Raw genomic sequence first — 27,209 nt, forward strand, 5'->3', positions numbered from 1 at the left:
GGATTCAATTAGGCCGCGATATCCATCACGGTTGGTGCAGAAACACCGAATTAGTGGAGGACGTTTCATTAGACGAGCCTTTCCGTAAAAGGTACTTTGCGTAGTTAATTGAATGAATGGCGTTGTATGATTAACACCACGGATGGGGAATGAATGGGCTCCCGCTGCCGCTCTGCAGCCGTTGCTTTGAAGAGCGCAGGACAGCCCCAGGTTGCTCCAAGGATAGAAAGAGCTGGGATGCTAGACGAGTTGTGACCGGCTTCCAGTCTTCTCGCAGAGGTGGATCCGGAGATCCTTTGGGCCAGCAGTGGACTGGGAAGCGTGGCGGATTGCTGCGTCGGATACTGCTCACGTCCCTTTACATAACGCGGACAGCGTTGATCTTTCATCCAAAGCCACTTGCGACATTTGGCCTGTTAATAGAGCTGGGAGTCCTGAAGGAATAGCAGATCGTTCGAGACCCTTCCTGACTTTCCCTCAGACCTGGATGAACACCTCTGCACTAATATCTCAAGAAGAGAAACTGAAACCAGTTAAACTTAGGTCTCCTGCTGCCCCTTTTACAGGTAAATTCAAAGGAGATGATGCGGTGCAGTGGTCGCCATCTCACCACTTCATTGGTATAAAGGCCATCAAGTGCTCATTCAGGCCTTCTGGGTTAAAGTCCCTGCACCTGTTGTAACCCCAAGCAAGGTACTTGAGCCAGTGCAAAATGCCCAGCTGTATGAATGAGTAAATAATCAAAACTCTTTATGGGGGCACCTGATAGTATAGTGGTTAGAGCTGCTGCCCTTGGACCCAAAGGTTATGGGTTTAAGTCTCACCTCCAGCTGTAGTACCCTGGAGCAAGGTGCTTACCCTGAACTGCTGCAGTAAAATTACCCAGCTGTATAAATGGGTAAACAGTTGTAAGCTGCTTTGGAGAAAAGCACCAGCAAAATGAATAGATGTTAATACCTTGAAATACAAACCTGACTTTGCAAATTGCCTTGGAGTAAGGTGTCAAAGAAAGAAACGGTGTCCTTCTCTGCTAATACTTGTGCTGTTTGAGATGTGGCCACATTCCTCATTGCTCCAGGTGGGAAGGTAGACAGTGGGTTTATGGCAGCTCACCTCACACCTACCCCCAGGTGCTGATTTTCACCCTACTCAGGCCTTATTACCATTGTTCTGCCACTGATCCCCCATTGCTGTGGTTGCCTCTACACACCTCCTGTTTGACCTGCTCCATCTGTTTCTGTCCATCCCTCGTACACTCCCCCTGCATTCCTTGTTACGGATTTTCAGGTGTTTGATGTGAAGTCAATAGAAAGAAAGGGTTTTTACTGCAGAGAAGAGCACTGTTTGTTTGTTTTTCGCTCGGTGCCTGGGATAATTGGATGGACCGCGTGGGCAGCAAGGTTTGTGTTGCTGTATTTTTGCTGCAGCTTCTGGCGAAGTGCAAATTTACAGCTTGGCTGAGATGACTAACTGCTGCCCCCTCACACACACCTTCACCACCATTCATCGGTGTCTGAGGTCCACGAATGACACTCGTGATCGCAGCGTTCCTGCCTTGTTTTCGCATGGTGTAACCCCCCCCGCGGGTTCTAGTGGTCCAGCCAAAACAACAGAGCGTATTAAAGTGAGCGCACACAATGTTCCGTTATATGCGCTTACTGTGAAGTGTTTTTGTACATCTGTATTTTGTGTGAAATTGCGCTGTGCCGGGACATGAAAGAAGCACGGAGGGTGGGCTTTGAGGAGAAGCCAGTCACATTATGGGTCATTAACATTTTACCCTTTCTCCCTTGTGCTCTCCAAAGGCGACACGCCTCTCTCCCCATCGATGTCACTGAGAACCACAGCGCCATCCTTTCCTCCATGTGCAGGAGGAACTACCCCTGCCGCAAGTGGAAGTCTGCCTCTTTCGGGTAAACACAAATAATTCACTTTCTTTTGTTTGTGCAGTGCCATACTTCTGAATGACGATACGGCATTAGCTCTTTTTCCATTGCTCTCGAAGCCTGTAGAGGACAATCAGTTTTCTCAAAACGAGATTCTAGTTGGATGACTAATATTTACTTTCCTACTTTTTAATCCATATTCTTTGGAATGAATCAATGTACATTCCACTTTATGTGACTCACAATACTGTATGTATTTAGTTGCACTCTGTCAAGGACTTGTCATGCGTATCAGGTGGATGCGTGATTGCTGCGGCACTTTTACAGGTGATGAATTCGGCACTTTGGTTCACAATAACACATCTCCTTGGCAACCTGCAAATTTTCATCTCCAGAGCAGCTTGTGTTGAGTTGGGTTTCCCATCAGCCAGGCCTGTTTCTGAAAGGATAGGATAGGATAGGAAGAGATGGGATGGAACCGGATGGGATGGGATGGGATAGGACGGGATAGGATAGGATAGGTTAGGGAAAGGTAGGGTTGGGTTGAGTAGAGTTTGGTAGGGTAGGATAGGATAAGGCAGGATAAGGTAGAGTAGGGTAGGATACGATAAGATAGGGTAGGGTAGGATAGGATAGGATAAGATACGGTGGGGTAGGATAGGGTAGGGAAGTGTAGGGTAGGGTAAGGTAGGGTAGGGTAGGATAGGGTGCCATAATACTTAATTAATCCCTGCTAGGAAATTCACGCACATTAGCTCAACACGAGGCATAACAATCACAATATGATAAGAATACTGCAAGAACTTTTGGCCCAAGTGTAGTTTCTCTGCAAGCGTCACTGGGGCCGTTCTTTAGAACCTTCCCTAGTCCTTATTTCCCCATTCTCGTAACCTGATTTGAAGTTTGTTTTTTGGACGAAAGTGTTTTATCCTTCTAATACATTTAATGAAATGATCATTGAAAGGAACTTTTTTGCTGTAGCTGTCAGTGTAAAGGCTCACATGAACTCCCATGAATTTGTGCAGCAAAACAGCAATTTTTTCCTTCGTAACGGGACCAACACTGAATGAGATTAAATGAGCAGATCATGATGACTGCGGAATCATAACTTTGAGCGAAGAGCGATGCTCAGCTGCTGTCAAATCAATATATGGCGCTCGCTAACAGTCACGGGGAGCGATCAATTCCCTTTTACCCTTCTGCTCGGCCCAGATTTACTTCATTGGGCAGTGGCTTTCATTAGCAGGGTATCCGGGTTCTGGTTTATTGCAGCCGCACGTCTGCGTCCTGACAGCATCTTGGGGAAGAAGCGGGGATGTGAGAGATGAGAAGGCAGTGAGCACAGAGCAGTGGGACGCACGTTTCAAAAGGCTTTTCTCGTGAGCTGGGCCGCAAATCAAACCGCAAGCCGGTTTCCAGGCTGCCGCGGATACGCCTAGCGAGTCCCGCTCAGCCGACTCGCATGTCGTCGGCGGCCTGCGCTGGGCACATAAAATCATCCCATCTTCGTCAGCCGCTCACCTTCGGTTGACTGGTGAGCTGAGAGCCCGAGGCTATTATGGGAGCGGGAGCCGTGTGACGGCGAGCTGGCCCACAACATTACGGGAAGACGGGGAGGCTAAAAAACCCCAGACGTTAAGAGTGCAGCGAGTAAATTAAATATCCGGGTGGTGCTGGTGGCGAGCCGTGACCTACGTGTCTCGTGTGCATGTTCACGGCTGTCATTTAGCCGGCTTGTCATCGCAATGCGCCGCGCGTCCGGCTGTCCCAACGAAAAGGTTCCCAATTATCATCTCCCAGAGCGTGTCAGGGCTACACCCGGAGCCGTGCATAAATCATTATGGGTTAAAAGTACGGGTTCGTTCACGGGGAGGAAGAGGCTGTGCTGACTTCGGCCCTGGGAATGAGCGCATTGAGGTGGTGCCGCGTTATCTGGGAAACTTGTAAAGCGCTGCCGCTTAATTAAATACGACAACGGCTCTTGCGGTGCGTTTGTTACGCCGCACGTTAGTTCTTGAATAATTGCATACGCCAAATAACATGCTGACATTTTGGCTAATGTGTCACCTTTGAGTGAGTAATTATTGGACATTTTTATGGATGCCGTTCCGAAGCTTGCAGCACAACAGAGCCGTCGCTCTGGGACTGACCAGCGTTGTGTGTGTGTGTGTGTGTGTGTGTGTGTGTGTGTGTGTGTGGAGAGGCCTGCTCATTGGTGCTGTGTGCAAGTCAGCAGGGACCTGAGGCTTTAATAATCTTGCCGCTGGAAAGCTGTGGTTCGAGAGTCCGCCGGTTTCTTGCACCAGGGCCCCAGAGCCATCTCGTAGCACCGCTAATAACAGCCATCGCTGTCGGGGCGTTTTTTTCTTTTTATTTCTGTGTTCCACTGCTACATAGTTGAGAGATGTTCAAATATAGGATTTACAGGGAATGTTTTCTTGATTTTTTTTTTTACAATTTTATTTATTTATTAGGAAAGTTACCCCCTGAAATACCTGCATTATTATTATTATTGGGGGGGGGGTGTGGTGACTGTCACGTCCACGCCCACAACACAAGCGACAACACCTGACTCCGCACTAGCTCCTGAGTAATCGCTCACCCTATAAAGACCCTCTTCAGCTCCCGTACCGTTGCGGAATCTCGTTTGGGACAACCGCCCTTCCTCGCGTCACTTCGCGCACACACTTATGCTATTCTCTGTTCGAGATCTCCGGTTTTTTGACTCCTTGCTTCGTTCTCCGACCACATCCACGGATCCTCGTTCCTGTCCCGTTCGCCGATCAGCCGACCCTTCGCCCGTCCCTGGTTTTGAGAACTTGCCTCTTCCCTCAACTTCAGACGAACAACGCTGCACTTGGGTTCAGCCGTCTCGGCTCCTTGTGTTCCACGTGACAGTGGCGCGATGGGTTTGACTGGGGCCTGCTCTCCAGTGGGTCTGGGGTTTGAGTCTTGCTTGTGGTGCCTTGTAATGGACTGGTGTCCTGTGCTGGGTGTGTCCCCTCCCCCTCCAGCCTTGTGCCCTGTCCTGCTGGGTTAGGCTCTGGCTCCCCCTGACCCTGTATTGGGCAAACGGTTTCCGATAGTGTTTGTGATGATTATTATGCTACTCAGCTGACATTTTTACATTTAAACGTAATGCAGTTACTCAAGCACCAACCTTGAGGCTTTAAATCTGTCCCGTCCATTGTGTCACCCCAGAAATAAGTTTATAATATAGAAACAAATCACAGCAAACAGAAAAATGGAGATACACTTCGCACCTGAGCAGATGCAGAGCCGAGACTTTCCTTTCCGCGTTCGCGCAGCTGCGCCGGCGGCAGTTTGCGCAGTCAGCGCAGGTGTTCGGGAAGGTTGTACCTGTGGCATTTTCACATTCGCTTCCCAAGCTGCTTTTTAATTTTGCGAGTGCAGTTTTACGACGGTGTGTGGAAGCAACAGTAAAATGTCCCCATAAAAGCGCTGTGCCTTGTGACAGGGTGTCCCTTATTCCCTTATCCTCTGCTATTGTTCGTGTGCCGCTCTTTTTATTGTCACCGCACATCAATGTTATCGCGTCCCCCCGGCAGATACACATACAGATGGAGAGATGGAGGCTGCGTGTGGATCGTCACTTGGGTTCGAGTTTGGAACCCGTTCGCCGCTCCTCCGCCTGCCGCACGCCGGACGTGTTAACTCCTGCAGTCGTGTGCACTTTTCCTCCGTGCAGAGTATTTTTTACCATTACAGCTCTGTCTGAGGGTTTTCCCGAACCTACCCTGCGTGTAGGTGGAGGGGCGTATGTATTATTCAGTTTTTACTGTGGAGTCGTGATCAAATCGGGTTCGGAAGAGACTTCCAGTCCCAGTAGCGTTCATAAGTCCAGGAGGCAGCGTACATACACAGTTTGTGTTTGTCTGTGTCAGTGTGTGTGTGTGTGTGTGTGTGTGTGTGTTGTCCTGCACCTAGAAGCGAGGTTTTTGAATTATTTTTTAATTACTTTTCACAGTTCAGTCACATTTAAGAAAAGTAACGCACGAACGTACTGCGCGCGCCTTTCACCGCGGTGCAGTTCGGAGTCATTTACCGCATTCAAGTGAGACAGGACGGGGCCGTTTGCAGCGAGTGATGTATTGCGCTTGGCCGTCACCACGCAATACAATGCTTTTTCAAAGTCAGTACGCTTCATTTCTGAAGAAACTCAATTTTTTATTTTTTATTTTTTGATCAGCTTTCCTATATTCCAGGGGGGCGTGGTGGCGCAGCGGGTTTGGCCGGTGCCTTGCTGTGTGGCAGGTCTGGGGTTCGAGTCCTGCTTGGGGTGCGGTGGCCCTGTCTTTCTCCCTCTGTTTGCATCCCCTGCCATCCAGAAGAAGGACCCGGCAACCCGCCTCTGTTTCCTCCCTTGACTTGCCTTGAAAACCACACGAGTGGTCGCTATGGGTCGGCTTCAACTCGGCACTTACCGTACCATTCCTATATTCCCAGTTTAAAGTGGTGCACCTGCAGGGCTTGCGTCTCTGTCCGCTGGGCTGCAGACCTCCCTCCAGGCCCGACGTCAGCTGTACCACGTTACGCTTCCCTCCGAGCTGCTGTGTAATTTGCTGCAGTCGGGAAGGAGGGGTCCCGGCGGTGCCGAGGTGAACACGGGAACCACCTCCGAGATGATCCTGGACAGACGTTGCATCCTTAAACGGCCCCCTGGTTGCGAATCCGCCGGCGGCGACAGAAAGCCAATAAAAAAGGTAGTTGTGCCATATTTTACTCCGGCACACGTCTGCTGCCTTTGCACCTCTTGGAAGAGTTTAAAATCTCAGCGACGGCGGAGTATTGGCTACATGACCGGAGGCGTCCGGGCGGTCCGGAAATCCATTTATTCCCCATTTTCCCTCTCTGCAGTTTCAGAAAGGCCACATTAGCTGGCAGGGGTGCAATTCACGCTGCTTTATTTGACTAAGGAAGAAGTACAACGAAATAATTTCCTCCAACATTTAGCCAGAACTGTTGTTAGCGGTAATTCCCGGCGCGCTGCACCCTGGTAAATGAACGCGCGGTCGGAGGGTCCCAGGGTGATCGAAAGCCCCTCGAGCTGTAGCTGTTTCGAATGAGCTAAGCGTGAAGGTTGCTCTGTAATTTGATAAAGCTGCAAATTGTTTTTGGGGGAAATGCAGATGCAGGCGAACGAGCGGAATTTGCTTAAACTTCAAAGAAATAAGTTTGTCGGCACTACCGAAGGCCGCCGTTCCCCGGACGTCAGCGTTAACCCTCCGATCAGTTGGATGCTCGTTGTCGTCAGCGGTCGTACGAACCAATTTAATGAATTTTTGCACAATTGCAGTAGCAAATAGCAAAGTTTGGGCTTCCGGGGGCTTCCCTTAGTCCAGATTTTTCATTTTGAGGGGAAAAAGGCACAGCACGGGAACCCCGACGTGACGTCGCAACCTGTTTTGAAGAGCAGCTGGGGGACGGGGTTGCCAGAGCCGTGTCGAGTCCACCTTTACGTTCATTCATTAAGCTGACGCTTTTCTCTAAAGCGATGCACATCCGAGAGAGCAATACAATGAGTGCGTTACATCAACGGAAGGAGGGATCTGGATGCAGACACGTTGTTCTAGAGCACAGTCGGTGTGTTACATACCACAGTATAAAACAGTGTACATTGTATGAGTAGCGGTGTAAAGGTTTACCTGTTGCCCAGTATAATTTCGCCGATTGCAACATGCGCTCGAGGAGCACAAACGTTCGCTTCCTCTCCGGGCAACAGGGCCTGTATTTGAGGGCTGGAGGAGCGACACGCAGCAAGCGTGCCCTCGGGGAGCTGTACTCCGCCGTGTGTTGCGCGACGCCGTAATTGCTGCGGGATTATTTTTGTGCAACGCGAATGAGATGTTTGCAGGCATGGCGATAAATGAAAGAAAACGGTGCGGCGCGTTCCGGTGTAGCAGCGCACGCCGTGGGTCTCAAGGCTCGTCCACAAGGGGGTCTGTATGTGTGTGCCTGCGAGTGGAGCTCCTGTGTTATGATAGACTGGCCCCCGTGCCCTCTGCCCTCCGGAAGGGTCGTGGCACGAGCACAAGAACACACGCCCACACCCGCATACGGCAACTTTCTGGTACCGTCACTGGTAGTTTAGCCCAACAAAAGCTTTATTTTCTTTATTATTCTCCCCAAAAAAAGAAAAACCGTAACAAAACTTGAGGATACGCACACACATCGGCTGAAGCCGCTTGTCCTGAGCGGGGTCGCGACGAACCGGAGCCTAACCCGGTAACACAGCCGCAAGGCTGGAGGGGGAGGGGACGCACCCAGGACGGGACGCCAGTCCATCGCAAGGCACGTCAAGCGGGACTCAACACCAGACCCGCCGGAGAGCAAGACCAGGCAAAGCCATCTGCGCCGCCACGCCCCCCAAATTGAGGACATGTGTTGAAAATTTTCCGAATTCATGCTTTTGCAAGAACGATGACTATCTACAATCACGCGACCGGAACAATCCCGTGTTGATTTAACCGCAACATAATCCACACTTTCAAATCAAAATAAAACAGAAAATACTTCAATGTTTCGTCAAACACAAAGGGATGTTTCCGTGCGCCAGAAAGCATTGTGCTATCAGACAGAGTGCTTTCTTTAGCAGGCCAAACAGCAAGCAAAGAGAGGTCTCACACGGATGCATCAGAAGTTAATATGCTTGTTTTTTCAAAGAAAAATGCGGTTAAGTATTCATAATAACTAAAAATGAAAACGCGTTAACTTATTCGGCTTAAGTGAAACAAAACAAACACATTTACTTGTTCAGTTTCCTTGAGCCTCATTGTCAGTGTCTAGTTAGGTTCTAACGTGTTGTGCGTAAGATATTCATTATTAATGTTGTTAATGATACGCTGTGGTGTTTTGCGGGGGGTGCGGTGGCGCAGTGGGTTGGACCACAGTCCTGCTGTCCGGTGGGCCTGGGGTTCGAGTCCTGCTTGGGGTGCCTTGCGATGGACTGGCGTCCCGTCCTGGGTGTGTACCCTCTCCCTCCAGCCTTGCGCCCTGTGTTGCCGGGTTGGGCTCCGTGACCCCGTATGGGACAAGCGGTTCTGAAAGTGTGTGTGTGTGTGTGTGTGTGTGTGTGTGTGTGTGGGTGGTGTTTTGCATTGGCGCACCACTAGTTGGCGCTAGAGTTTTTGCAATGCAATTAGAGAGGTAGTAGAGAAGAAGAAAGAGAGGATGTGCACGTGGTGATGTTAACTTGGTGTGTTTCTTGCTTTCCGATTTCATTATTAAAATCTTTGAATAATAATTCTCCAGCTTCCCTTGTTCGCTGAAGACACAACATACGCCGTACCGTATCGCTTAATCCTTAACGGTGCCCAACCCTACATACACGCAGACGGGCCGTTCCAGCGGTTCGGTGGTGTTCTCTAACCCCGTGACTGACGGGTCGGTTCCACAGTGTCTAACCTTCAGTCTGAATATTGTGTCTTCCGTTTGCCTCTCAGCCGCAGAATTGAAGTTCTCTCTTTTTATTCTTACAAACACTCCTTTGCACTTATTTGTGCTCATTTCTACTCCGTGTTGCAAAAAAGTCGTACTTGCACTTGTTTCCTTCAAAACTAGTTTATCCACCGATTCTGCAGCCACACACACACATTTTCCGAACCGCTTGTCCCATACGGGGTCGCGGGGAACCGGAGCCTACCCGGCAACACAGGGCGTAAGGCCGGAGGGGGAGGGGACACACCCAGGACGGGACGCCAGTCCGTCGCAAGGCACCCCAAGCGGGACTCGAACCCCAGACCCACTGGAGAGCAGGACCCAGTCCAACCCACTGCACCACCACGCCCCTCGACATTTGCCTCTGAAACATATATTTAGACGAAGCTGTGAATAATGGTGATGGGATGGTGGCAGACTAAAGGTCAGCAACAGGGCAGCAAGATATCCTTCTGAATGATAAGTCGATATCCTTCCGACTGATAATTTGATATCCTTCCGACTGATAATTCGATATTCCTCTGACCGATAATTTGATATTCTTCCGACTGATAATTTGATATCCTTCCGACTGATAATTCAATATTCTTCCGACCGATAATCTGATATTCTTCTGACTGTTAATTCGATATCCTTCTAATTGATAATTCGATATCCTTCCGACTGTTAATTTGATATACTTTCAACTGATAATTTGATATCCTTCTGACTTCAAATTCGTCTGTTAATGTATTATGTAGTGGTTAGAGCTGCTGCCCTTCCCTCCTCTCCTGGGACCCGGGTTCGAACCTCTCCTCCTACTGTAGGACCCTCGACTAAAGCACTTACCCTAAATTGCACCAATAAAAATTACCCTGCTGCACGAACGGATGAAGAGCTGTTCATGCACAAACCTAAGAATATAAGTCGCCTTGGAGACGAGTGTGAATTCGCTGAATAATTAATAAGAGTTTCTTTCAGTAAAGCCTAGGTCCCTTGAAACGCAAAGGTCGACAAACCGTGAGAGGCCTTATCGGATTTCTCAAAGGCCGACCTCCTTCACCTTCGTTTTTTCACTCTCTCATAAATAAGCAAATAATCTCGCCTCTGACATAGGAGCTGCTAGTGGATATTCAACAACAAGAGAAATGTGTGTGTGTGTGTGTTTGTGTGTGTGTTGCTGCTGAGTGTGTGTTTTATTTGAATGAAAATGAGGGCCAAAGTGTGGGACAGAAGAGGAGCCGAAGGAGTCCCATTGAGCAGAACCAGCGGTAACAAGCCATTTCCCCCGCAGTCGGCGGGTGCTGTGCGGTCTGCTCACCCCCCCTCCAGCCCTTACTTTGGAAATGAAGGCGAAAGAAAGGCCGTATGAGGGGGAGGCTCCCCACTGAGAAAATTCACGCATTAAATGAAAATAAGCGGAAGCGGAAAAGCTTCGACGAAAACATAAATATACAAAGAGAGCAGCCTGCAGCCGTGCGGCCGTTTACCACCAATTATCAAACCATGGGACCCGCATCCCAAAAACATCCCAAGTTTTCAGCTTTTTCCTGCACCTTACATTATTTTTTAATCAGTTGTTGAACAATAAACCCTCGACGAATAAAGATAATACTCAGACCAGATTAGCCCTCTCGCTTTTATGCAATCGGACTCTAATTACATTTTAATAACTTAATTTATGTGTATAATGGAAGGTTATCGCCACCCCACTCGACTATTATGCTACATAGTCGCTAATTATAGCCAGGTTCAGATTCTATGTAAACGAATAAAAAGAAATTTTGCGGACCCGTTTCCCTGGTGACGTGCTACAGGGACTTCCGTGGGACGACTACAAAGCCCAGCGACACCGTTGCCGTAGGGCCACGGGTGCCTCGGTGCACCGCGGTAAAAAGAGCTGCAGCCCGTTCACACCCACTCGTCCCGGCCAACCCCCATAGCGCCTTTTAACTTCTACACGGAATCTTTTCCCCATGCACCTTTTTCACAAATGTTACTAAAATAACTGAAAAAAATGAGAGCATTCATCATGTGTTGTACAGTATGCTGCACAGTGCCTTTCTTGTGCTGCGCCCATATTGGGGGCACTTACTGTTTCCCACGAAGCGGCCAAGGTGCCTGCAGGGGTTCTGCGACACCTCCGGCGGTAGTCCGGCCAAAAGCCGTGGCGGCCACTTCAAAGCGATCGACCCAGGATGCCTGGCTGTAGACCTTGAATGAAAATGAACCGGTTTACAAAAATAGGAACTGAAGCAATGGTGTAATTTACTCCGCACCGGTGTGTGTATCTGCGTATGTGTAGAACATAAAGAATCCGTGTGTGTGTGTGTGTGTGTGAGAGAGAGAGAGAGAGAGCGCAAGAGAGGGATAGGGAGAAGGAGGGAGGGAAAGTGTATCGGCATGCATCTGGGTGCGTGTCTCTTTTGAAAGGGCAGCTGCCTATGAATTGCAGAGCTGCGTCTGGATTATATGCGGGAAGAACAGACTGGCTCCTCGGGGTCGGGGTTCCTGGGAGTAGGTGAAGGTGTCCTGTGCTCAAGAAGAACAGGAGCCTCGTGCAAATCCACATCCTGGCCTTTGCCTCAATCCACTAAGTGCGGCATCCGCTCAGCCGGGCACCGGCAGGCGGAACAGCATCGCCACGGACACGGGTACATCACGTCTCGAGGCGCTGAGGGCCTGAGGAGTTGGGCGCTGTGTAGTTACAGGGGATGCAGGGTGTTGTCCTCTGCAACCCTTCCAAGTCTTTCAATAGAAGACAAACCTCAATGGGTGCAGCAGCTCTAACCGCTACGTTAATAGATGAGCAGGTGCCGCTTTTGGCTGCAACGAGACAAACGAAGGTGCGGGAAAAGTGTCCGTCACCGACTGTTCGTTCAGAAGCTCGGAAGACCGTGCCGAGGTTACCATGGCATTAACCCAACGGCGAGGGACGACAACTGGTGCTCATCCGCTTCCGGTCCGAACCGTTTACACGTCCTAACAGTGTCTCTCCATCATTACAACTATTTACGGTCCATCCCAGTTCCTGCTCGGAGCGAGGGCTCCCGTCCAGGCCCGGCAGATATACGAACCCGATGTAAAAATGGCACCGAAGGAACCGTGAACGTTGTCCGTATCAGTCGACGGATGACCGTTTCTGTACGCTCCGTGCAAGGGACTGCAGCGCCGCAAGCTGCCTGTCGCCGTGGACCGTAAGCAAGCATTAGAGTCGCCGGGGGGTCATTAGAGCAGGTGGGTGTTTAGTGTGGAAATGGGAGCACAGGAACGCATCAGTAAATTCTGCCCTGCTTATTATTGCACGGCACTCGCGTTCATCTCACTCCGCTTTAATGACCACGTGCAACCCGCCACTGTAATAAAACAGTCAATATAACCAGTTAATGAAAAGAGCGCGCGGTGAAATCACAGGGTGTCGCCAGCCCTACTTCTGAAAACAGGAGGAGGGAGAAAAAAGCTGGTTCCTCACAGAGGTCACCCTCAGTAAAGAAAGTGGATGCTCACGGTGCTCTGCTCTACTGTCATTTCCGATACACTTCCTGCTAAGTTGGCTCTGGTGAAGAGGGGGAACACACACACACACACACACACACAGTCTGAACCACTTGTCCCATATGGGGTCGCGGGGAACCGGAGCCTAACCTGGCAACACAGGGCATAAGGCTGGAGGGGGAGGGGACACACCCAGGATGGGACGCCAGTCCATCGCAAGGCACCCCAAGCGGGACTCGAACCCCAGACCCACCAGAGAGCAGGACCCGGTCCAACCCACTGCGCCACCGCACTGCCACACCCCCCAAGGGGGAATACTTGCAAACTAATTTTTTAAAGGGTCAGTGTTCCGCACGGTTAATGTTCTTCCTCAGCCGAGGCAGGGCGCGTGCCTCTAGTCCCTAGTGTCCGTGTGGGGTGCGCTTAAAGTGCATTTTGGACCTACTGTGTGCTTGATGCCTTTCAGCCTTTTCCCTTCATTGATGGAAGGACCGAAAGATATACAATGCTGCTTGAAAGTATAGTAACCCCTCGTGTCCCTTACTTTTACCATGAAACGGTTATTTCACGAGGTACCGTGTTTCTCAACGTTACATAATATGCGTGTAATGACCAGTTTCATATGTTGCTTCAGAGGAAATCATGTGTGTAGTAGAAACACACAAGTAGGGCAGGTGTAAAATAGGTGAAGCCCAAGTTGTGTTGGTTAAACCGAAGGAGGCGAATAGAATTTTACACTAGTATAATATAGTATATAGTATAGTAGTATAATATAGTATATCATTTTTATAGTATAGTATATACCTTAACATCTAGGTTTCAGATGTTTATTTTAATATTTTATACAGGTGGTCCCCGATTTACGATGGTGTTACGTTCCCCGAAACCCATCAGGAATCGAAAGTATCGTAAGTCGAAGATGCATTGCATACACCTAATTCACACCTCTGCGTGACAGACCGGGAGATGCGGATCGCTGTCGCTTCCCAGAATCGCGAGAGAGTATCGCGCGGCGTATCACTCGCCCAGGAAAAATTCAAAATTCGAAGTACGGTTTCTGCTGAACGTCTATTGCCAGCTCATCATCGTAAAGTTGAAAAAATGGCAAGTCAAACCTTCGTAAATCGGGGACCACCTGTACTCTAATAACAATGAACTCACAGTCGAGGAACCGTAAGGTACCATCGCTTCCTCCACCCACCAGCATTCCCGTTCCAGGAAATCCAAAATATCATCGGAAGTGCCGCTATTAATTCTGAGAAATGTGACTACTAGGCCATAAAACATGAGTCACGACTGCTTGACTGTCTGTAAAAAGAGGCAAATGGCACACGTAAAAGTTTAGGAGCGGCTTCGAAAGGGCAGACGTTACGAAACGCTTAGCGTCCGGCGTTAATTGCGCCTATCGATTTCCCGCAGGCTCCCATCAGTTTTCTTCGAGAGTCGCTGTCAGAGTGTTTCCAGGACAGTGTGACGCGTGCGAATCGTGTGATACGGTGTCATGTATGTTTAGTCCTTTATTATTCTCACACTTTTCTCCAAAATGACATACAATGTTAAAGTATTTACAATTATTTACCCATTCATACAGCTGGGTAATTTTACTGGAGCAACTTAGGGTAAGTACCCTGCTCAAGGCTACTACGGCTAGAATCGCGCCGGCAGCCTATGGGTCCAACAGCGGCAGCTCTAACCACTATGATACCAGCTGCGCCCTCGTATGCTGTATGATGGCAAAGAATGATGTATGATGTGTGATGGATGGTCATATGTCGAATATGCCAGGTATGCTTTTTCAAAGCTCCTCTCCATGTCGGGACTTCGGAGGCTCGGTTTGGCTTCCGCTCGAGGACGCAGACCCCGCTCCGTGGCTCACGCATGCCGAGAGGCTCTCCGGCTTCGCCTCTGCGTTCTGCAGACAATCGTACTCAACTTGCACGAGCTGCGAGAGCCGTGGAGATGGTCTCATCGTATGGAGATAGTGCCATGGCAACGCTGCGCTCCATATCTAAAGCTTCTTTTCGTACGATCGGAGCCCACCGAATGAATTAATAATGACTGAAGGCTTTTCCTTTTCTTTTTATCGCCCTACATCACAATTAGTTGGGTCTCTTGCGTGGGACCGAGCTTCCCAACGGGGACGAGTCCGCCGGTGCTCGGCGAATGCCGGGAGCCTCCTCTGTGACGTCAGGGCTTCGTAGCCGTCCGGCGCCGGAGCCCTTCGCCATCCGAGGCGCGGCGCAGGGAGCGTAACTCGACAAACGCGCTCCGCTTGGTTGCGTGACAAATCGCGCGTGTTCTCGTGAATTTAGTCCAGGGAAATATCTGAGGTTTCACCAGGAAATGAGGCAGCGTGCTCCCCCAGCTGCTCTGCAGCACTTCCCAGAGATGTTGGACACCTATAGGTCGCTTTCCTTTCATTCTTGCGTCCCGGGTGTTGCCCGGGATGCCTCGTTCGCCGCTACAACGTGCGTCAAAGGCGTGTCCAGCAGCATGGCCCCACCTCAACAGACCAACCTCGCTGTCCGTTGTCACACAGTTGATGTCACAGCACTGTTGTTCCAGCAAAGCGCTCAGTACCATCCAGGGGTAACGGTAATACCTCTTTAAAGGCACAGGGTGCCGGTTGGGCTCCGCAGCAGCTCCAAGTTATGGCAGCAGCGCTGATGCTAATTGATGGTGATGGTAACTGGCATAGTGTGAGGGTGGAAGCCTAGTTCCTTTCTGCCTTTTAATCCAGCAAAAGCCTAATGAGGCTGGCTCAGTCCCAGCTGGATGAGCACAATTCAGGGTACTTTTTCAGGCCAACGCCGGGTAACAAGCGACGTGTCCTTGCTCATCATGAGTTCTGGTCTCAAACTCTGCCAGCGGTGCCCGTGGCACTGTGGGGAGGGCAAGGTCGCTGGCTGCTTTGTGCAGTGGCGGGGAAATAGGGATCAGTTCTCTTCTCAGCCATGGTCCGGTATAGCTGCTGGACTGGGCGGCAGTCGCATGTTCGGGAGCGTTAACCGTATCGCAACCGATAATATTAAAATCACAGCTGTTATTAATCATTCACTCAATACTTCTCTTTAATGCAACCTACCCTCCGTTATTTACACTATCTGTGTCATTTTACTGGAGCAATTTAAGGTAAATACCTTCCTCAAGGGTACTACAGTTAGAGGTGGGATTCAGACCTCCGGTCTTTGGGTCCAATGGCAGCAGCTCTAACCACTACACTACGAGATTTACAGTGGTAAAGGCTGGTTTGTTCTTCTCAGGAGCTCTTTACAGCAACGTGACACCGTACATACAGTTAAAGTGATAAGGGAACGCAGAGAAAATAAAGTCAGTGTGTTAATGAACAATACTGCTGTCTGGAAACTGAGGAAAGGGAAACAAAAACGATCCCAGACCAAGGAAATAGGAGACAAGGATACGTCTGGGGGTTCCAGTGCTAGGGCTCCCCACCCTCCTGCATGGCTTTACTACAGCACCACTCCGTGTCTGTCTGTTTCCTTCCACCCACCGTGTGACCCGCTGCCTTCGTGCGTGTTTCTGCGAGCAATCCACACCTTTGTGTGTGGAGCAATCCCTGCAAATCCAGGCAGGACGAGATAGATGAGGACTGGGATCTTGGGCGAGCCCCCGTTCATCTTGAGATTTACACTCCTAAAACCTGTACTTCCCGCACCTGCTGAGGAGACGGCGCCGGCGCCCACGTAACTCCTCTCATACTGCTGCTGCTGTTCCGTTCAGCCTCCGCTGACCGCTAGCGCTACGGGCTCTGCTGCGGCAACAGAAAATGACTTCATCCCGGATGCTGTCCGCACGTCGGCTGAGACCCGCAGCAGAAGAGGACCTGTCGAACGAGTGGACGGGCAAGGCAGCTGTAGCGGGGGTAGTCAACCCTCGGAAAAACACTGCCACTGTCTCGACCTCGGGGAGATTAACACCGGAGGACCGCAAGAGAAGGTCATCAAAGCTCGTTCCGCATACGGGGCGAACACCTGCTCCTCATTAAAACACCCTATAGAAGACCACCTACCCACAGTATTGGCGGAATCTCATCGAGAAACTCCACCGTTCCTCACGCTCAGCTTTGCTCTTTACTCCTTGTTAATTGTTCCTCGGACTGCGACCCTTGAACCCCGGCTCTTTGGTTCACGACCCTCGCCCTTCGGACCGCGACTTCGGACCGCGATCTCCACATTTGAACCGCGTCTCCTCGGATAACGACCTTAGCTCTTCGGGCCACGACCACGACTCCTTGGACTACAGCCTTAGCCCTCGAACCCCAACTCTTTGGATCACGACCCTCGTTCTTCGGACCGCGACCACGACCCTTTGGACGACGATCTCCGCAGTCGCGTTCTGACCGACATCTCACGAGAACCATGACAGGCACACCTCTGAGCCCTGTATGAACCGACCACATGTCTTACAGCATGTCTGTGTGGAGGGAGGGGTAAAACACCCTCCTCCTGTCACGGTAAGAGAGGCTGCCGCTGCTCCGCCTCCAGCTGCGGTAAAACATGCGGGATCCCCTGATCTTGAGGGCATTTCCCTCCATCACTGACGCCAAGTGAACGTTTTGTTTTCTGTCTTGGCTGCCGGTCCCATAACAGAGACGTCTCGTCCACGGAGGGGGTTCTGTTATAAGAATACTGCCCTCTGCTGTTTCCGTGCCACAAGTGCAGTGGTTTCGTTTCACAGTGTTTTCGAATCCCCTGCGGTGTCATAGCTCCCTTTTCTCCATCCTAGGGGTTAACGATGCGGACCGACTCTTCATAACAGCTTGGCTGCGCGGCAGGTTTGCAGATTTATATTTTTTTCCTTGTATTTATCAAAGAAAGCACAGCAGAACACAATACCCAGCGCTACAAACTAAGTAATATAATGCTGGGTACTGGGTTCGAGGACCATTGCCGGAAACTCGAGGCACTTGGCTTTCCCGATTGAAGAGGAAGCCAGCAGACATGTGACCCCAACCCTAAGGGGCATCTTGTCAGCTGCTTTGAATGAAAATTTTGTGTCCAGTTCGGGCCAGACAGCTCTGGCACATGTTGCCCAGGTGTACTTTAACTGGCTATGCACAGTGACGACAGAATAACTGATAAGAAGAACATGGTAAAACATGGCAGCATATTCAGACAGGGTGTCTCTTATACTATATTTCATGTGGTTTGCAAGTCTGACTAGTTCCTTTCAGCTTGGTCCCAACTCAGAAACACGGGACATTAATGCTGATGTACCGATTCAATGCCATCGGTAAACAAGGAGTAAAGTACTTTGGTTTTACCACATGGAGTGAAGTTTTATTTATGTTAATTCATTTATCTGACACTTTTCCCCAAAGCAACTTACCATGTTACTTTACTTCCAATTTTTTACCCATTTATACAGCTGGGTAATTTTACTGGGCCAATTCAGGGTCATTCACATGCTCAAGGGAACCGCAGCTGGAAGTGGGATTTGAACCTGGAACCTTCGGGTCCGAGAGCAGCACTTTTAACTACTATGCAAGAACTCTTTTGTGTGCTTTTAAAACCAAAAGAGTGAACTGCTAAGGTGATATTTTCAGACAGTGTATTGACTGCTGCTGGAGAACATCATCATCCTCATACAGTTTATGTGCGTACGATTTTCCCACACACAGTTTATAGGCCTCAAATGCACAATAATATACTTTTATCTGGTTTTTACGGTGATATGAATCACAGTTTTCATCGCAGACTATTTCAGCTCAATAGTTCTAACGTTTTGTCTTTGAAACAAGCCGAGGATTCAGTCGGCAGATGGTGCCCCCATAACCTTTACTTAAATATACCAGTCCTGCTCGTGTCTGTGACGAAGAGCCAGTGTTAAATCACCATTATTAGAGACTAAAGACGGATAACTTGGACAATATCGTGTCTCTTCCTATCACAGTCAAGCAGCGCGTTTTGGAAGGACAGCAACAATTTTAGTGGTTATTTGTGATTGTGCGTTCTTGACTTAGTAAGTTGGAATCCACAGACCAGAAACATGCAGTCTGGGTATTTATATGGACTGTGTGCTGGAGTGTGTGGCTGCCCTTTGATGGACTGGCATCCCGTCCAAGGTGTACCCCGCTTGCCGTGTACCCTCTTCAAGACTTCTGTGTTTTTTCAAACGTCTCTTTGTGTCGGAGTGGATGCAGCCTGCTTTTACACGCCCTGCGAGGAGCTGTGAGTAAGACGCACTCAGACAGTATAGCAGATTGGGAGCAATTTAATTAAACTCGCGCCCAGTGTTTACAGCTTGTGTTTGGAGCTCCTGAATGTGGGTGATCGGTGTCAAGTGCCGGACATGTTTATTGGATGAATCAGCCAACAGCGAAAAGGAGTTTGTGGAGACAACGTGTTCTTATTTTAATCTAGATTGAAGTTAATAGAAATGTTTAAGTCTTACAAGAATGTTTTTGTTATCATAGAAGACTTTTACAGGATCTAACCTGGAAATAAATCTAGCGATGTCTGTATTACTAAGCTTTTACTCAGTTTGACTTAGAGGTAAAGTGAATTTGGAGTTAAGAAAAAGCAAATAATGAGCAGACTTCCATCCCCAGCTGTGATTGTAAGCCGAGGAGCCGGTTGTGCTTAGCAATGGGTCAAGGTCGCGTCGCTTGAATGTTGAGGGACGAAGCCGAATGACAACTTGAGGGACTCCTGCCTTCGGAGGAAGCCTCCCGGCCGGCTCATTGCTGCCCGTTGCGCTGCCCAGGCTGGATCCTGAACATAACCCCGTGCCAGATGCTGGCATTGGCCAAATAGCGGCGCTTTTCCGCATTCACGCCACACCAAGTCACCTGCCTCCTAAAGCAAGTGCACCGCGGTCTTAGCCCGCTTGCGTCGCCTCTGTGAACTCCGCCGGAGAGCTGGGGTCAGGCTGCGGGCAAACAAACTCCGGAGCGGCACGGGAATGTTCTGCTTTGCGCCAAGCGCCCGAGATCGAAGGTGTAAAACGAATTGCTGGGCTGACGCGCTCCGCATGCCTCGCGCCTGCGACTTCGCCACTGGGCTCTCTCCTCCGGGCCCGTGTCTCTGTGGAAAAAGAACAAAGCTCGCGAGACGCCGAACCTCCGGGCCACCTCAGCAGGGAAATCGCCCGTGTCTCTAAGTTCCCCGCGCGGTAAAAACATCCACCTGCCTTCGTGGTCCCCGGAGGCGCTTTAAAAAAGCTTCGGCGATGTTCACGATGAGAGATTGCGCCCCTGCAGGTATCTGGCCTCACTATGGTTTCTGCAAACTGCAGCACTACATCAAAACTCCTTTATCATGCGTTTCCTTCCACGCCTCAAGCAGGAAGCCAGGATGCTGCTCCCATATGGACGCTTACCGCACATCTGGCGGTTGGCAGTTTTTCCAACATCTTACAGATCCTCACCAAAGTGGGAGGGTCCTACCCTCAGCATTTATTCTCAGCTCAGATGATTTTTATTCCACCGAGATGAACCCCCCCCGCGGAGTCGTGCGTGGCCCCGCGTGTTACGCTAAGCAGCCGCTCGGTGAGCGTAGGTGCCGTCGTGTTCGCACCACGTACGTCAAACCATGTCAACAAACCGCACGTCACGCTCGGCGCTGAGCTCCCACATCGCCATCACGTGTGGCTCTTTTCTCAATGGGACGGTCTCCACCGAGACGAGCGTTCTTACGTAACCGTCGTCAAAACAGGCGTTTGACCTGTGCGATTGCGTTCCTTTTACTCCGTTTTCACGCTAAATTAAATTTTTAAAAACCATCTTATTGTGCTCGGTCATCGCCGGTGTTATAAATGTGGGCGTTTTCACTGACAGATCAATGTTTTATGCAAATTCTCTATTTGCAGCATGTTGATTTCACAATGGAGTAAGATGAGCGGGATCTGCCTCGCACACATCCTTCTGTTTCTATGGAAACCGGGGGACCAATCGCCTCGCGCCATTGTGGACTGTACTACGGCTGCACGGCAAGAGGTGGCTGACACGGACCAGAGATGCTCTCGTGCGCGCGTGGACGACAGCCGGGGGCAACGGGGTAAACGTGAGGGAGGCTGCTCTGTTGCGTAGCCGCGCGCTGATGCGCTGCGGGAGCTCGTCCGCAGGGGTCGTGCGCCGCAGGGGCGAAACGGTCGGCTGCTCTGGGGGGGAGACGGATGTTTTGGAGCGCAGTCCCTCCGCCCCCCCGCTCGCCGTGGGCCGCGCCGATGCCGCGCGTGACATCACAGGGGCCGGTTACATCACGGGCTGCCTGCCGAGCGCTCCCCCCATTGTGAGCGAGGCTCAATGAGCACGGCGAGCGCGTGAGCGAGCGTGTATCACTCCGTCCGTCCGATCCAGACCCAGCCCAGCTCTGCGATGGCGTGCAGGCGATGTCATTTGTAAGTACTGCCCCTCTGTGTAGGTGCACGGCGTGGGAAGGGGATCGGGGCACGGGACGTGACCAGCGGTCCTGATCAGGATGACGAGGACGGGATAAGGCGTGCTTCAGGTTCGAAGCGGCATGCTCGGATGGGTCCTGCCGCAAGGAGGCTGAGGGTTTCGCGGGGGGCTGCGTCTGTGCGCGTTGTCACTTGTGTGACCGTGCCGTCAGAACCCGAACGCTTTGCTCACAGTTAAGACTGTCATGTGATTCCATTGTTTTGCAGTTGGAATCAGATAAATACTGCATCACGTTTGGTAGAAAAAGGCTGAAATTGTGAATGAATACGGCGTTGAGCATTCGCTGCATCGTTCGTGCCCTCGCGCCCGACGGCAGTGTTTTGACTCTTCCTCCAAGCGTGCGGCCAGGGACGAAGGTCGACGGATTTCGAGTCGGGTGGGTGACATCACAAAGGGACTCGGTTATTTTTAAAGGAGCATCTCGCAGGGCCTGGGGGGGGCGGGGAGTTCACGTGGTAAACTGTCCGTCATCACACGTGCTCCCTCCCTCATCCCCGCACATTTCTGCTGGGTTCGTGCAGCCCTTCGTTTTGCATTCAACTCACAGTCCTCGCGCGTGACCAGCTGATCGAAGTGACGCAAACCAGCCCGGGCGCGTGTTTTCGTCTCCGTCCCGCCCGCTTGCCCATACCGATGTTGTCCACGCCGTTGCCCCGCCGCAGGTGGAATTCTTTCACCGAGATCCTGCTTGCGTAAACTGAAGCTCGGTGTTGATGGAAGGCGGTGGAGCGGATTCAGCATCCGTCGATGACCGTTTTATGGCTCGAACAGTTGGGTCGCACGTAGCCGACGCGCACGGACGCGTCCCGAAATCCAGGAGATGCGTCCGAGCGGCGACGCGCCGTGCTAATGTCCCGTTCTCGGCTGCCAAGGCCGCCCTGTCGTTTCCAGCCCGCGGCGTGACGAGTTTGCGCGTCTACGTGCGCTGACGAGCCAGCCAAGCGGAGGCGCTCCCGGTCACCGCGTATACGGGGCGTTCGGTGCCGCGGGACGCCTCGATTTGCGGCCACTTTTGCTTTCGTAAGGATTTCGCGAAACCCCCCCCCCCCCCCCCGAAGGTGCTGCTCGAGCAGCGCTCGGAAAGGCTCGGCTGAAGTTGCGCTGTTTTCGGAGGAGCGGAGAGATGATGGGGGGTCGGGGTGACCGTGCTGCCGGCGTTTAGAGGACAAGCAATGCCCTGTGCTTTCCTGACATCGTGCCAAGCTCCTTGCAGACACACACACCAGTGACTGTTGCCTTTCTCGGGGAACATGCTGAGGATGTAAAATTGGTTTCCGCCTCTCGGAAAAAAACGTTCCCCCCAAAACAGCGTGGGCTTCGCTCACTGGGACGACGACCTGGCCTTGAGCAGCACCCATCGGTGTTTCCCTTCGAGGGTTCAGCGTTTCCGAGTGGCGCGTGCTGACGGATTTGTGTCGTTTATCAAAAAAACCCGCTTTTATCGCAGAGAGCTGCGCATTTTTGGCTTCCGTAAATCTGCGCATCACATTTCATAGCACTTAGCGCTCATCCTTACCTGTATTCTGGAATAATACACATTTTACACATAATACTCACTTTACCTGTGTTTTTAATCAACAAATGTGCCTAGAAATGGCCTTGATTCCCATAATCCTTCCTTTGCTTTCTGGATAGCTGTTTCAGGCACAGTTTGTGTGGAAACTAACTGTTCTTATTCATGGTTTCACATTAATACAATACATGTTAATGTTTCTGTGGTAAAGGCCAAACTTATTTCACGCATGTCTGGACATTTATGGGGCAGCTCGGGATCGATGAGCTGTCATCTTTTTTAATGGTTTTCAAGCATCGGGAACAGTGGTTTATCTCCGAAGATGGTGTTAAGATTATTTGTTACGTGGTGCTGCGCTTGGTTTGAATCGTAATGCGTTGTTGGTTCCAGGTCACCTTGGAACGAGGGGAGAAAGAAAGGTCTCGAATCAAAAGGTCTGTCTGTGATGAAGGGGCTCTGATAAATAGCAATGAAGAAAACGTGTTGTCGTTAAAAAATGTTGTTGCCGTTAAGGACCTGGTGGGTTCGTACGAGGCCGAGACTGTATTTAAAGACTGCCTGCTGTCAGCGTCGTCTATTGTAAGGGAAGAGAAGGCCGGAAATGCTGCGGCTTTGACTCCCTCCGCTTAACTGTCGATTCCCAGTCTTCAGCATCTTGGGTTGAGAAGGAAAAGGGGGGTGGAGCTCGAAGGAGAGCGGTCTGCTCTCCGTGGTGCTGAACCAGTTGACTACCTTGCTTCAATGTCCCTTTCAGTTGGATCATTTTCCTGGCGCCATTTCTGTCCTTATAGACCGAAAAGAGGAGACGAAAAGGTGGACATAGTGCTGGAAAAGAGAGAAGACTGGCAGAGATGCTGTGAGGGAGGTGTCAGTCATCATGTAGTTTTGTACAGGTCTATACAGGTGTTTGGGGCAGCAGGTGACCTAGTGGTTAGAGCTGCTTCCTTCCACTTGAACCTGCACTCGAATACCAACTCCTAAATGTAAGATGTTGGGGGATCCCATCCATCTAGACCCAGCTGGAGTTAGGCTTCTGGCTGTGTCCGTTTCACCGTTCCCCAGGTGCATTACTACTATGCAACAGTATTGCCACCCTTTTCAGATTTCAGGTGCGCAGAAGTCCACCCAACGCGCCTTCCTGCTGGGAGTCATGGAAAGAGCCCATGCTATGTGGTCTAATTGGGCCTTCGGGGTCGGGAGAACATCCTCATTTAGTTAATGTACCAAAGCAGCGAAGCAATTCCTGGCCAAGAACTTCGGCTCCCCGCGTCTAATTTAGTCCTCCGTCCATTAAAAAAAACGCTCGTGAAACAACAGGTAATTTTCCAAAGTGTTGGAACTGCATATTTTGTAACTGCAGCACTTCATCTGTTTGGTTTATTGTGCGACTGGGGGAAAAACTCGCTTCTTCTACCGCTCTGTGCCGGTCTCAGGAGTTATGAACGAACATCTACACCAAGCCCTGGTCTGAGAGGCTGTGATTGTGGTTGTCAGACACCTGTAGGAGGTTTCCACTTGACTGCTCTCTTGAAATGATTACCGGTGACCTGAATAAGCCCTTTTTGGCGTAGCCGTCAGACCCGCCTCTTGCCCACCTCGTCCCTCGGCTAATTTTGTGTAATCAAAGGGGCCGCGCCGCTCTTTATGACAGCAGGACAATGTGTGCGATACATCACGTGTGGGTTCCACACCCCTCGAGAACCCGTAACCAGAATACAACACATGCAACATGGTCGTCATGCTTCTGCCGGTCACCCATCCAGTCATACTGGAAAACACCGCCCGCTTCCTTGAGACAACATCCGTCCCCCCTGGACAGTGGGCGGTGCTGGAGCCCCTCTGACTGTTTCCCTATTGTGGCGCCTTGCTCACTTTTTCTTTGAGCGCGTTCTCCAGGCTAACGAAGACCAGAACGTTTGCTTGTTCTGTTTCCGTGTACATTTATTCATTTAGCGGGCGCTTTTCTCCAAGGCGACGCACATCTCATAGAAAATGCAGCGTGTTCATTACATTAGCAGGAAGAGACACTTAGGTACAGACGTGTGATTCTTAAGTGCAGTTTGTTTCTTTCCACCATTTGAACCAATCAATGTTCATCACATGAGTAGCGGCATAAAACTTTATCCGAATATCGACGATTCCTAATCACCTTCCTAATTAATCATTTTTTTCTTTTCGGGATACATAATAAACATTTACGTTACATTACAGGAGTAGCTGCGTAAAGGTTTATCCAGACATGATCTTAAAATTATAGTGCATGAACATCTAAACCTTACATGAACTTAAGAGATGATGGGCAAAGTGAATCTGGAAGAGGTGAGTTTTAAGACCCTTTTTGAATGTGGACAGGGATTCAGCAGTTCTGAGTGAGAGGGGGAGGTCATTTCACCACAACGGAGCCAGAACCAAGAACCTCTGTGCTTTACCTTTTGCGCGTGGGACCACCAAGCGGGCAGATGTGGAAGAGCGAAGCGGTCTGGTTGGGGTGCAGCGGCAGATCAAGTTTTGTAGATAGCTGGGAGCAGTTCTACCAATGCATCCGTAGGCCAAAGTACACATCACTCACACACACACCGTCTGAACCGCTTGTCCCATACAGGGTTGCAGGGAGCCAAAGCCTAACCCAGCAACACAGGGCATAAGGCTGGAGAGGGAGGAGCCACACGCAGGACAGGATGCCAATCTGTTGCAAGGTACCACAAGCAGGACTCGAACCCCAGACCCACCAGAGAGCAGGACCCAGCCCAACCCACTGCAGCACCGCACCCCAGTTCTTCGGGAATAAAAGTAGCTTTCTCGAGCGTGTGCTCAAACTTTTGACTGTGTGGAAAGTAGCCCCTAGGGGAAAAATGGATGTAGGGGGCGATTTGTGAGCTGGTGGAGTAAAGGACAGTAACCAGGTGAACGTCATGAACCCGAAGAAGCAGTACTCAGCAGGGAGAGGAGTAAGTATCTTAAGTATCTGCTGTGAAGGTCTTTCAAAGAGCCCCTTTCATCAGTAGGATGCTGTGTCCCGGTTGCACCGTCAGCACAGGTTGTGTGTTTTAAAGCGTCCTGCTGCCCTCCCTCCGTGGATCTGAGCTGCGGGGGGGGGGGGGCGACTTCTCCGAGCTTGCTCAAAGTTTCATCAGCAAGATCCCCGGAACGTAACGCGCTGCTGAGATTGTCGACTTCATGCCGTCGTTTCTCACACCGCGAGACCCAGGCGTAGAGAACGCGTTCCCGCTCGCGGGGATTCGCTGGCGTCGCAGTGTCGGTGTCGGTGTCGCGCGCTCGCCGTGGCGTTCCGAAAGCAACCCGTGAAAGGTGTTGATCCCCGTGGGTTTCATCCATCCATTCATTCTGTGAATACACTGTGAGCGTACCCACGGAGACCAACATGGATGAACTCGCAGTGTATTCACAGCGTACGTACAATGTACTCGCAGTGTATTCACAGTGTGGCTTCCAGATGAGTCGAAGGAGCCCGCGGCGTATGAGCGCAAGCGGCTTTTCGCCCAGCGGCCTGCTCGCCCCCCCCCCCCCGCGTCACCTGCGGACGGGCTCTCCGTGCGGCGCGCGCGTACCCCGTGTCGGTCGTACGCGGAACTCGAGGCGCATTCGTACGGAAACGAGCGCAGCTCGGGCGAACCCGTGAGGTCCTTCGGGAGGCGAGCCGTGTGAAGCGGACTGCGGGGAGAGGGGGCGGGGGGCACCGGCGGGAGATGGATGTGAGTATGGGAGTGAAGCACTGCCTTTTTTCCCTAAGGCTGCCCCCTCCCCCACGTAGGAGCAGGGACCAGACGAAGCAGAACGCTGCCCCTACAAGTACATATAACAAATAGGTACTTGGTGCAAATAGGCAGTGTATTCGGTGTACTTACAGCGTACTCGCAGTGCATTCACAGTGTACTCGCAGTGTGCTTACAGTGTACTCAGGGTGTACTTGCAGCGTATGCAGTGTACTTACAATGCACGTACAATGTATTCACAGTCTACTGACAGTGTACTTGCAGTGTACTCACAGTGTACTCACAGTATACTTACAGTGTACTCGCAGTGTATTCAAAGCGTACTCGCAGTGTATTCAGTGTACTCACAATGTACTCACAGTGTACTCGCAGTGCATTCACAGTGTACTCGCAGTGTGCTTACAGTGTACTCGGAGTGTACTTGCAGTGTATTCAGTGTACTTACAATGCATGTACAATGTATTTGCAGTGTACTGACAATATACTTGCAGTGTACTCACAGTGTACTCACAGTATACTTACAATGTACTCACAGTGTACTCACAGTGTACTCGCATTGTACTTACAGTGTACTCGCTATGTACTTACAGTGTACTCGCAGTGTACTCACAGTGTACTTACAGTGTACTCACTGTGCATTCACACTGTACCACAGTGTGCTCACAGTGTACTCAGAGTGTACTTACAATGCATGTACAATGTATTTGCAGTGTACTGACAAT

General features: G+C 50.7%; 1 protein-coding gene across 1 annotated transcript in view; it reads left to right on the forward strand.

Moving 5' to 3' along the window:
- Positions 1-27,209, forward strand: part of iqsec1a (IQ motif and Sec7 domain ArfGEF 1a) — a 129,834-nt gene that overhangs the window by 41,175 nt on the left and 61,450 nt on the right. Inside the window, exon 3 of the mRNA XM_029250934.1 lies at positions 1,806-1,913. Within this exon, the coding sequence (XP_029106767.1) occupies positions 1,806-1,913 (108 nt within the window). The remainder of the gene's footprint in view (positions 1-1,805; positions 1,914-27,209) is intronic.

This window comes from Scleropages formosus, chromosome 1 (assembly GCF_900964775.1).
Source record: "Scleropages formosus chromosome 1, fSclFor1.1, whole genome shotgun sequence".
Taxonomy (NCBI): Eukaryota; Metazoa; Chordata; class Actinopteri; order Osteoglossiformes; family Osteoglossidae; genus Scleropages; species Scleropages formosus.